At 39.6% G+C, this 12,165-nt stretch overlaps 3 protein-coding genes across 9 annotated transcripts; all 3 read left to right on the top strand.

The window, feature by feature from the left end:
- The first annotated feature begins 1,358 nt into the window (after positions 1 to 1,358).
- LOC103975512 (transcription factor ILI6) lies at positions 1,359 to 2,127 on the top strand. Its single transcript, XM_009390493.3, has 2 exons — positions 1,359 to 1,643; positions 1,740 to 2,127. The coding sequence occupies exons 1-2, from the start codon at positions 1,518 to 1,520 to the stop codon at positions 1,890 to 1,892; spliced, it is 279 nt and encodes a 92-aa protein (XP_009388768.1). The 5' UTR covers positions 1,359 to 1,517; the 3' UTR covers positions 1,893 to 2,127.
- Positions 2,128 to 2,677: 550 nt separating this feature from the next.
- Positions 2,678 to 4,484, top strand: LOC103976250 (pentatricopeptide repeat-containing protein At4g38010-like). The gene has a single exon (XM_009391456.3). The coding sequence runs from the start codon at positions 2,850 to 2,852 to the stop codon at positions 4,479 to 4,481; it is 1,632 nt and encodes a 543-aa protein (XP_009389731.2). The 5' UTR covers positions 2,678 to 2,849; the 3' UTR covers positions 4,482 to 4,484.
- A 161-nt stretch (positions 4,485 to 4,645) lies between these two features.
- LOC103976251 (uncharacterized) lies at positions 4,646 to 12,150 on the top strand. Of its 7 annotated transcripts, XR_010484602.1 has the most exons (16): positions 4,665 to 4,796; positions 4,926 to 4,985; positions 5,867 to 5,942; positions 7,075 to 7,144; positions 7,983 to 8,028; positions 8,103 to 8,213; positions 8,414 to 8,498; positions 8,762 to 8,852; positions 9,404 to 9,464; positions 9,562 to 9,692; positions 10,386 to 10,506; positions 10,898 to 11,021; positions 11,307 to 11,543; positions 11,656 to 11,737; positions 11,832 to 11,899; positions 11,967 to 12,150. XR_010484602.1 is itself a non-coding variant. In XM_018822506.2 (15 exons), the coding sequence occupies exons 1-14, from the start codon at positions 4,722 to 4,724 to the stop codon at positions 11,885 to 11,887; spliced, it is 1,344 nt and encodes a 447-aa protein (XP_018678051.2). In that variant the 5' UTR covers positions 4,665 to 4,721; the 3' UTR covers positions 11,888 to 11,899; positions 11,967 to 12,150. The 7 variants fall into 7 exon arrangements, 6 of the variants coding, with proteins under 6 accessions (XP_064952569.1, XP_018678051.2, XP_018678052.2 ...); XM_018822506.2 differs by lacking the exon at positions 11,656 to 11,737; XM_018822507.2 differs by having other exon boundaries at positions 11,832 to 12,150.
- The last annotated feature ends 15 nt before the right edge of the window (positions 12,151 to 12,165 follow it).

The following is a 12,165-nucleotide window of genomic DNA, read 5'->3' as shown; positions in this document are numbered from 1 at the left end:
TTCCACTAAAGAGACCCTACAATGATTTCATGAAGCTGCCTTTGTTGAAGAGAGTGATGCATGCACTGCATCTGTATAAGCACGCAAGATAAATATTCAAGTCAATGGTCCAAGGGAACCAATCTTGGGTCATCATTGCCACTTTAGGGTTTCAATCATCCCATCTCCTATTTTTTACTTCTCAATCCACCCCATCTTATCATTCCTAAACACAGTTGAGATCTCTAAAGAACTTGCGTATAATAGTCTTGCATCATGGATGTCATCATTCTGTATGGCTCATCTTGTGACCCAACAGTCGATCAAAATGAGCTTCTTCAAGTCTCAGCCACATGCCGATTAAATGTAATCTCGGCTTTTCAACTGATCTCTGAGTTCTTTGTTCTGAGATACTTAGAGATTTACAGGCACTTCGGTTGAAACATAAGGCAGTCACATTGTGAGATAAACAATTACTAGGGCTACAAGTGGTTCTCTCTCTCTCTCTCTCTCTATCTGTGTGTGTGTACTCATTTGAGGTGTAATATCAGTAACATAATGCATGGGATTCCTTGCGACTCCTGTGTGGACCAGAGAGCATATGCCCACAGGGGGAAGAAGATAAAGAAGGAAGAAGAAACAAACTGGATCTTTCTTGAGCTGCAATAAGCCATTTGTATATGTGATTTGGCCTGTGCAGCAAGATCCACAGATTAAACAAAACACTGCCACCTCGTGACTCCCTGTACGGTGTTCGTTGCCGATTTGATCGAACTCATGTGCCCCGTGATGCACATACTGCAGTATAGAAACTTCACCTACATAATCTTATACCAACTCTCCAACTCACAGCAGCACATCGGATTGTATTCAATGCTGTAATCTGCTATAGGACACCGTGTTTACTGCTTGAATCAGTATAAAAAGGAGTTCAAACGGAGTTACCTCCATAAACAAAACAGTTAAGTTGATGAATCTAATCTAAGTGTCAGTTCTGGAACCTAATGAGGAGCATTGTCTAACCTTCATGTGGATCTGTGAGTCGGTGTGATGACCATCTTCTGCATGGTTCTAAATCTCAACATTTTAATGCAAAGGCAGCACAAAATACAGAGAGTCACAGTGATTTTAACCTTTTTGTTGTTATATTATTGTGATATTAACAGGAAGAAGTCATATAATAAGCTGTGAAATGTATTTTTGGAGTTAGAACCTAACATGGGCTACGTGGTTCCTCCTGACACAAGTCCTGTGTCGCTGGCTCATAAACAAATCATTTAGTCACCACAGTCCCCACTTGGGCACACAAAGAGCCGTCTCCCCTGGATGTCATCTTCTCTCTCGCTTCCCTATTTAAATGCCACCTCTTGCCATTTCTTTCTTCCATAAGCTTGTCTCCGCCCTCTTCTTCCATCCCTGAACTCCATCATCTTCTCTTGTTCTTACAAACTGTGTCTCGCCTCCCCGTAACAAGAACACCTTCACAAGCTTTCTTGGGTCGACCTGCATTGCATCAAGAGACGCATTCACCAGGAAGGATGTCGAGCAGGAGGTCTCGGTCAAGGCAGATGAGCTCGTCGAGGATCACCGACGAGCAGATCAATGATCTGCTGACGAAGTTGCAAGCTGTGCTCCCCGAGGCCCATCTTCGCAGCACCGACAGGGTAACACTCGCGCTTCTCCATGCTCATTGCCATAAGTAACACTTAGACACAGTTGATCTAGAGGTGACGAACTAGGGTTTTGGATCGATGGTGCAGGTGTCAGCAGCCAAAGTCCTGCAGGATACCTGCAACTACATCCGGAGCTTGCACCGGGAGGTGGACGACCTGAGCGAGAGGCTCTCCGAGTTGCTTGCCAACAACGACATTAACAGTGCTCAAGCCGCGATCATCAGGAGCCTGCTTAGGTGATAGCTTAATCTTAGAATGGCCTTCTCAGAACAAGCTGGATGTCATGGAACTCTGATGCCAAAGTGCTCTAGAATAAAGCTGGAAGTAAACGATAGAAGGCTGCCTTTCCTGGTCTTTGATGCAGTAAACCTGTGCTTCATCTTATTGTATCTACGATCTAAATTTTGCATTAAATGCCAAGAGTGTTACTAGTGTTATCAGTCTTTGATATTGAATCTTCTTCCTTGGAATTCCCTATCTAAATTTTTTTGCTGATTTAAGTCCTTGGAGGACCAAAAAGAAGTCCATGGCACGGTGTTTCTGCTATCTCGGAATTGCTCTAAAAAGTGGGAAATGCAAAAAAGGGTGTGCTGTGTTCTTTTGATGTTAGTGGGGGGTTAGTTTCAAGAGAATAATCTAACACTAGTTTCCACATACCAAAGTTGCTTTTCCTCTCTTCAAGATGAAGATTAAGTTACGTCTCTTATTTCTGGATAATTTTGTTTATATCTCATCAGCTTATGTGGTTTCACAGTTGTTGTTGGAAACTAAGTTGTGAGTAAAATTGAAGGCAAAAAAAAATAAAAAACCATTAATATTCTCTTAGGAGTTGAAAAGGTATAAAATAATATTATCTATATTTCATATCTTGGAGGTTAACTCCATGTATTTTATTTTAAATTTGTAAATATATATTTTAAACTTAAATTTAGAGAGATAAATATGAAAATAATTGAACATATATATATATATATATATAATTAATTTTGCTTGATAAATAATCATTAATTGGGTGGTGGCAGAACTCCATTTCGTTCCCACGGTCGGAGGCGGTGGTATATAGTCTGCAGTCTACTCTCGTTCATGGAACGGACGCAGCGCCACCAAAGTGGGTTGTCTTCGTGAACCAGTGGTTGACCTGTGAACGAGACTTGGAGCCTAGAGTTCCTACACCGAGCACCTCCAGGGTGTACGGACATGGCCAAACTCATTATCAGAGCCTTTCCGTTCACCAAACATTCATTCTCCCATTACTGCCAGCAACCTGGAAGCGCAGCACCAAGAAGTAGCAAGATCTTGGAAGGTAGGACATACAAGTGGAACGTGACCCTGAGAGGTCTCTTGGAGGGGAATGTCCCAGCGAAAGCAATCCTCGCTTATGCCCTCATGAGGAGGAGAGGTGTGAAGGTAGATAGCTTCACCCTTCTGTTTGTTGTCAAGGCCTGTTGCCTCATCATTCATGACGTCGTCGTGGGCAAACAAGTGCACGCTCAGGTCGCCAAGCTGGGCTTCCAAGCAGAGGTAGTTACCCAGACCGCCCTCCTCAAGATGTATGGTATGTTTGGAGACCTCGATGCTGCCGAAAAAGTGTTTGATGAAACTCCTCAAAGAGATCTTGTCCAATGGCATGCGCTCCTTGCTGCGTACTCCCAGAGGAATCGACCCTGCGGTACAATGAAAACCGCGCAGCGAATGGTAAACGAGAGTGTTATGCCGAACGAAGTCGGTTTTGTCAGTATCATCTCGGCTTGTTCGCAGAGGAAGGCTTTACCAGAGGGAAAGCGGTGGCACGGCTACGCGATCAAAAACCTTGCAGTGCTCGACACTTTCGTTCACAATGTGCTGATCGACATGTACGCGGCCTGTGGATGCCTGTCGGATGCTTACAACGTCTTCAAGAATCTGAGGAACAAGAATACTGTTTCATGGACTTCGATGATCAATGCCTATGGCGACAATGACCACCCGAATGAGGCACTGGATCTGTTCGAGGAAATGGAAGCGGTAGGAGAAAGACCTGACGAAGTGATGATGTTGGCAGTGGTTTCTATCTGCACCAAGTTAGGGAGGTCTGACATAGGAGAGTGGATCCATGAGTACGTCGAGAGGTGCGGGTTTGGGGAAAGCGTACGCGTCGCCAATGCTCTCATCGATATGCACAGCAAATGCGGGAACATGGAGAAGGCATGCAGCACGTTCGACAGGATGACGAGGAGGACTCTGGTAACGTGGACCGCAATGATACAAGGCCTGGCGATGCACGGGCACGGTCGGGCCGCGCTGACGCGGTTCTCTCAGATGCAGAGGGAAGGCTTTCGGCTGGACGAGGTGGTGGTTTTAATCATGATCAACGCATGCAGCCACGCAGGGCTGGTGGAAGAGGGGAAGCATTTCTTCAGGTCCATGGCAGAGGAGCATGGGATGGAGCCTTGGATGGAGCACTACGGGAGCATGGTGGATCTGCTGTGCAGAGCAGGGCTGGTGAACGAGGCGCTCGACTTCGTCATGAACATGCCCCTGAAACCAGACGCTGTCATCTGGCGCACCCTGGTTGCTGCATGCAGAAACCAGGGAAACATGAATCTGGCAGCAGAGGTTTTGGATTGCATGATGGAGATGGAACCTGAGGACAGTGGAAATTACGTTCTGAAGTCAAATTTGCATGCGATGATTGGGGATTGGGACAGTGTTCAGGAAGTGAGGAGTAGCATGAGCTGCAAGAAGGTGGCCAAGACACAGCCTGCTCATAGCTACGTTCAACCAACCCACCATGTCCATGTAGAAGAGGTGATGCAAAACATAGACGAAGATGAGAGGCGGTCGTCCTGACCCCTTCGCTGACCGTTCGTCATCCTGGGGGGTATTCGAACAAATATGCAACATTGAAGGGGATTTATTGCATAAGAAGCAATATCACGGCCACGGGGGGCTTATTTGCAAAAGCGGACGGAAACGGGGGTGTTCAGGAAATAATGGCATAAGCCGTGCCTCTTAAACCTTGCACGGAGGGAGGAGGAGGACCAGGGCGGCGGAGCTCTATCCCGGCGGAGGCGATCCGGAGACACCTTGATGGCGAGTGTGGACGGGCGTGATCTCGTGTCGGAACTCCAAGCTCAGGTTCTCGCTCTCCGCAACCGGGTGGAGGTAAAACCCTAACGAAGATAATCATGTCCATCCCGCTTCCATCTGTCACCTGGTGTTACGGTGATGCTAAAGTCTTGATCTTTCGTGTTCTTCGCCTTACTTGATCGGGTTTCTGGTTGAATACCCAAGGAATTGGAGAAGGAGAATGAGCGCTTGTGTTCCCAGTTATCAAGATGCCGGTGCTCCAAGGTATGCTGCTGTAAAATTGTGGCGGAAGTTCTCCTTTGAATGAACAGTTTAGGAACCGCGAACTCTTTGGACTCTTTGTTTTGCTTGTTGTGGATATGGTCAAAATATGTCGGTTTTATTCAAAGGATTTTAGGCCTCAGGTGTTTTTTGCTGCTCTTTTATTTAACTATAGGTCGGTCTATGGATAGGTAATAGTAAAAGAGGCTTTGTATTTTTGAATAATTTGTTCCAAAAGACTGTTCTCTGTTTGTTCAACATGTTTTCGTCTTCTTCTTGGCAATCGAACGTGAAAGATGCAACTTTTTTTCTCCACTCAGCGTAGGCCATGACTGGTCACGTTTATTAATTCTATATAGTGTATTTTATATGGGAAAAAACTTTACAATTATGTTTTGTTGATATATTTTATATGTGGTGGGCGAAATTTTAATTTACAATGTATGTTATTGTGGACGTTATATTCCACAGGAATGGATAAACCTTTCTTCTAGGTTAATGATTTTAAGTCGTACCACACATTCATATTAAATGCTTAAAGCCTTTTGAAGCTATGTACTTGTTTCATGAGATGTATTTGGAGAGACTATTGCATTAATATTACTTTAGAACTTAAAAATTTATAATACAACTTCCAAACAGTTGAGAATCAATGATTATTGATTGATTTTGTTCCAAATGTTTGTTGCTTGTGATAAAGCAATGACAAAGCTTAACAAAGATTGATCCACTTATATGCTTAAAACACAACTGGACATCTATTTCTGACCATTTAACAACTTCTTCAAGAAACTCAGTTGAGGTAGATTGCAGCCACAAATCACCAAATTTATAGACCTTTCTGCCTCATGTAAGTTCTAATATATACAATAAGCTGCCTGCAGGATGGAAATATACCAAGTGCAGGGTTATTTGTGGAGGACAGCTCACCAACGAACTGTGAACCAAGAGAGAAACCAGGTTATGAGATAGTGAAACCTGTTTTCTGTTTGTCACATGTAAAAATCGTTGCTTATTTTGAACTAGTCATAGAGTATGATTTTTTCTGTGTGCAAAGTTGAATAGTCCGTCAACATTTATATTTGGAAATGTCAATCATATATTTCTGTGTGGCATTTTGAAGTTTCAACCCCCTGATCAGGGTTGTGGGTGGGCGAGAGAGATTTTCTGAATAAAGTAGGTGCTACTCTGGATTAAGAAATTATCAGCTAGCTAGCAACACTGGTCAGAAGTAGTTTTATTATTTTTTAAACTATAGTTTAATTGAACTTGCAGAATTTAGATTTGGTGTATATTTATTATCTTATTTTGTGAGAGTTTTGGTGTAATTGGTCTTTTCCTTGCTTTTTATGGCTTCTTGTACTTACAGTGGTAACTCGAGAAAATAATAGTTTAGGTTTCGTTCTATTTGCGCTTTGACAATTTCTAACTACTGTAGGGTTTCAACCCCATATTGGTGAGGTACTCTTCAACAGTCTTCCGAGAGGGAAGTAGAACTGTTAGGGGAAAGAAATGTCTCTCTCTGTGGTTACCATGCTACCAAGTAATGTGATTTTCGATAACTATTTTGCTTAGCTTAATGTTGGGTGCTTTAAGTCACAAACCAGATGGGTAATTTTATATATGTTATTTCATCACTTGTTATTTTCAAGTTGTCCTCTGATCTTGTCCACCATTATGATGTTATGGTTTTTTCATTGATACTGAAAACAGAAACAAAAAGTAACCTCAGTTGCTCTTTGCTGATTCCTTATCATGACCTGCTCATGAGGTTTCGAGTGGTCGAGTAAGATATTTCATACAAAGCAAAAGTTGGTTTCTGTTACTTTCAATTTGGCCATGTGATGTGATACTCTGTTCTAGAAATAATGTTTATGAAAACGAGCAAAACTAAAATGTCACTTTATACACAAACTGTTGCATTCTTCTCCAAATTTCTCTGCGTTCCCTTGTTCTTTTCATAAAAAAAGTATTTGCCAGACATTGTTGAAGGTTGACTTGTGAGTACAGTAATAAACAAATGTTCTTCTTGTCAACAAGATGCTTTAGTCCAAAACTGAAAAACTGATATCTAGGATGGTTTGGCATACAGGTTGCCAGGAGAGGAGTCAACAACGTGCAGGGAGATATGTTGCTTTGAAAATCATGTACTTTGGCCAGAGGTTGTGATCTATTTGTCCTTTTTTAACTATAGTCAAATTTCTGAATCTGTTCTACAACCCAAATGCATCTAAATATTGAAGTCAGTATCTTTAAGGTCCACAGCATTCTAGTGCATCATTTAGCTTGATTGGAAATTTGACAATCTAGTGTTAAGTTTCTTCTGTTTTAAGACATATCATAGAAATGCATCTGAATACTTAATTATTGGTTTATTTTCTCCAAGAATCCTGGGGTTTTGACTTTAGAAAAAACCTGAGGATTCCTAGAAGCAGACAGTTTGCCTGTTTTTTTGTAGATAATTGCAATTAATTATTTTATCACATCTATTTTAAAATTAATGTTCATATGTAGATTATGTTCTATAAAAAGAATTTTCTAATCTGATCAGAGCTCTTTAACAAAACCCCTATGTCATGCATTTTATAACTTACCTCTATCATTGTTATGTCGTGAGTATTCTTCACTTCGTTTTTTCCATCTTTTTTATATTTAGTCAATACTACCTTGTGCACTGGGCCACCTTTTCTACTTATACATTAGAAAAATCAGCCACCATAATGGCTTCCTTGATGTGTCTATGTGATCAAAATGTTTCTCTGAAGACATTCTGTTGGACAGATACTCATCTGATGTCACAGGCTTCTCCTGTACTTGGATCAAGATGCTAATTGTACTTGTCATGACTAAAGTGGCTCAGCTGTTATTCTGATAATGTAGCGCACCCTTTGGGATTCTGTACCTAATCACATTTGTTTTAATTGAAAATTTAGTCATTAAATTATCAACCCCTAATGTTTAATAAACACATCAAATAATTCTCATTATACTTTTCTGTAGGTTTTATGGTTTTGCCTCTGAGGCTCAGATGGATCCAACTATTGAGGTTGATCCTTTCTACTTTATCTTCTATCTTAAAAAGTGGGGGTTTCTGGGCTCTCAGTTTCCTGGTTTTTGCAGTCTGAAATTTTCAAAGCGCTAGAGAGGACAAAGCTTTTAATTGGCACTAAAGAGGATTCAAGATACTCGAGATGTGGCAGAACTGACAAGGGAGTTTCATCTACTGGCCAAGTACATCTAATTTGATATTTTCTTGATTTACATGCTTTATAACTTGTCTTCTCAAACTTCCAGAAAACTTACTGCTAAATAATATGTTTTTGTTCCTCTTACCCAATTTATTTATTGTAAGTTTAAGGCTTTGAGTATATGCTAGCTATAAACAGTCTAAATTGGTGAATTGAACTTGAAAGTGGAAGTCCCTGGTGTAGGTAATTTCTTTATATTTAAGATCAAACCTCAAGGACACTGGAGGGTATACCAAGAACCACACCACCACCTTGGAAGTAAGAGGTGGTATGTTTCTACTAGTAGTTGTATGGGCTCATCTTGAATCAGTTATTTGCTGAATGTGAATATGTTTATATTTTAAGCAATTTGTGTTACTGTATATATAATTACATGGAAAGAAGTATGCTTATTTGCTTATCTGTTGCAGTTTAGTCAATGTAAAAAAGTAAATGAGCTTTTTACTACTTAATCGTTGTTTATTTTTTCTGTGTTAAGTTGAGTTACCTATGGAAACATTTATGTCATTGTTTCTTCTGCTTCATCTTCAGAAATTGATTATGTAAGGGTGTTGAATAAAGTTCTCCCGGGGGATATACGAGTGATAGGCTGGTGTCCTGTTCCAACAGATTTTCACTCAAGGTTTTTGTGTTATTCTTATTCCAGCTTTATGCTTTTCTAGCATTTCCGACCATAAGTTAATAAATTTGTTGCTTGCTTTACATCTCATGTTGATGTTCTCCTTAATCATGACATAATCATTTAAGGTGTTAGACAAGGCAGATAATGTGCTAATAATAACATTTATAAAACTCGTGCTTAATGAGATAAGTCTTTTTCCATCTATAATGGAGATCACAGAATCACTGATACACAATAAATTCTGTCTACATATATGAGACTTGAGTTCTTGAGATGACATTTGCAAAATTTCAGAATCTGTATCGAGATTACAGGTATAAGGAGTGTAACCTTGATATTGATTTACCTGAGGTCGCTGCCAGGTCGCCTCTAGCCAATGTTGTAGCATATGATCTAGATTTTATGGTTTTGCATTCAAATTGATTTAGTATGTTTTTTACCAGCTTGTAGGTGAATGCTTTTCAATAATATCTAGCTCGCTACTGATCAGTTCAGCATAAGAAACCTTGGACAGTCGGGTATTTACATACAATATCTGCTCGATGTTGCAGGTTCAGCTGTCTCAGCAGGGAATATAGATACCTTTTCTGGAAAGGAAATTTGGATATATCGGTAAATTTCTACCACTTCTATACTAACTTTGTTTTGTACTTGTGTTCTACCCATTCCTAGCAATAATCAACGAAGTCCATCTGTAATTTTTCACCAGGCAATGCAGCAAGCTGCTATGAAGTTCATTGGGGAATATGACTTCAGAAATTTCTGTAAGATGGATGCAGCAAATGTGAATAACTATAGGCGACGAATCACATTCTTTGATATCTCTTCTTTAGATAGGAGGTAAGACAAAGCTTTTAAATGCCTTTCCAATATCGGTTTTGACAACCGATCAAATGGTTGTATAAGTATACATGGGCAGTTTACCGACCTATACGGCATGGTAGCATAAAAAAGAATAATAAAAATATTAAGTACTAATTGGTAACTACCTATATGGTAATGTACCAAGCATTGGGTGGATCGGCAAATACCAGTTGATATAAACTGGTCTGACTAGTATGTTATTCTTGGGTAGTATTATTTATTCTTGTCATAAATAATAAAGGGGATTCTGAGGCAACTAATGTTCATATTAAAAGATTATCGGTGAAAAAAAGTAACAGTAAATGTGTTTTCCTTGTAATCTCCTTATTTTGGCAATTTAAAAACTTTTTTTCACTGTCGTCCATTTGCTCTATCCATTTGCTTGCTCTTAATCAGGAACACCTTATGCATAATTCATCAGAAAAAAATGTTATAAAGACAGTGTGATTATGTCAGTACTTAAATATGGTTTTGTAACATTTAAATTATATTCCTTCTAAAATTTTGCATGTTCTGGAGTATATTACTAGTCCTCATTTTGCATGGGAATTTGTCACACTTGAAAATCTTTTGCTTCTTGTTAAGATTCTTTCAGTAAAACTGTAGAAATGTATTCAACATGTGGTTGCAAGGTTGCACATAATGCTAAACCATTTCCCTTCTGTACAGGTCCATTGATGTTGATGAACTATGGGCAGTGACAATCAAGGGTAGTGCATTTTTGTGGCATCAAGTCCGGTGCATGGTTGCAGTGTTATTTATGGTTGGTCATGGTTTTGAGTCACCTGACGTGAGTACATATAATCATATTCGAATTCACTACCTCTCAGAGTCCATCTGATCATTTGGAGCATGATTTGGTGCTAAGTTACATGTTAGCTTCTTAGCTTCTTATGTTTGTTAGTCCTAGATAGATTGATGTGGTTTTCCACTGCCACTTTACTGTGGCTTTTATGGTTATGGTCTTTGATTTTTGACAACCGGGATATATGGCAACAAAGCTTAAATGGAAAAGTCCTTTTCTGCAGGAATATTTATCAATTTGTCAAAGTGGAATAAGCTGTTACATAGCTTTTTCTTTCTTTCTGATATTTTATTATTTGCAATTGAATTTTTTTAATTTTTGCAGTTTGTACTTTATTTTGCTAATATTCTCATTGGAAGGATTGATTTTGATATAGGTTATCGATGTACTACTGGATACTAAGAAGACCCCTAGAAAACCTCAATACAACATGGCCCCAGAGCTTCCCTTGATATTGCGGTTTTGTGAATTTGAAGATCTGGAATTTATTTGTTCATCAGGTATTCAAGCAGCATCTAGATCTTAAATGCTAAACCAGTGCAGTTTATCTTGCCATCTCTGTAATTCACATTAGAAGGGTACTTTTATGTTATAATGCATATATGTGGACAGATTAACTTGTTTCTGAATCATTCTCACATGAAACTGACACTACCTATCTGAAATGTTTTTAAATTTTTAACTTGAATTGACAGCAAAAACTGGTTCTTGATGAATTAATCAATTGGTTGCATAGAACTGATTGACTTCTTGAATATTAGTTGATTGATATAGATTTTGTATAGAGGCCAGGCGAACTTTGCATGAGCACTTGAAGAATGAAGTCCAAAGACACATGCTTCAGGCGGCCATCTTCAATGAGGCCCTAAGCTGTTTATCGACTGCTGGTGGGCATGAATTTTCATTGTATTCTGGCCCAATTTTTACATGTGCCTTCGGGAAGGAAGAATCTGCAGGACAAAGTTCAGAATTTTCAAGGAAGAACAAAGGTCACATTCCTCTACTGCGCCGTGCAACCGAGCGTAAGTTAAATTGATTCAAGTCTAAAGTCTGTTAATCTCTTTGACATTGCTTTATTTTACTATACATGGACTCAAGACTGTTCCTCAGCTCATCTCATCATCTGTGGTATAGATATCTGCTTCAGGGTTGCCACTGTACTTAGAATCAATTAGTTCAACTAGGGACAACAAACACTACTTTATGCATTTAGGAGGTATTTTTATAGATGTATTTTGGGTAATGGTATTGATCATCATATTACTGTGACAGATTTAATTTTATAGGGTATTTCTTTATGTTGGTTGCAGCCTCATACGAGGAACGACGAGCCAAGTTGGACATGAAAGCTAGTCGTAAGAGCTGAATGAGGCCATCTGTAAGTTGGTTCTCTTCTACATCTTAAATTATGGTCCGCATTCTTTGATTTGATCCTCTTGCCTCAGGTTGCGATTCAGTGGAAATGTGGCAGTGTTGACTTGATCGCAAGGGGGGGCTTGCTTCAAGTTTTGGAAGAACCAGCCAAGCTTGTAACGAGAAAGATGTTTTAGCTGTATCAAACAATCTGATTAGAACACTTAAGAAATGGAACATGAGAGCTTATTCATTGAGAAAGATGTTTTTGCTATATCTAATGATCTCATC

The sequence above is a fragment of the Musa acuminata genome, chromosome BXJ2-2 (assembly GCF_036884655.1).
Source record: "Musa acuminata AAA Group cultivar baxijiao chromosome BXJ2-2, Cavendish_Baxijiao_AAA, whole genome shotgun sequence".
NCBI lineage: Eukaryota > Viridiplantae > Streptophyta > Magnoliopsida > Zingiberales > Musaceae > Musa > Musa acuminata.
This window is presented reverse-complemented; position numbering and strand designations above follow the sequence as displayed.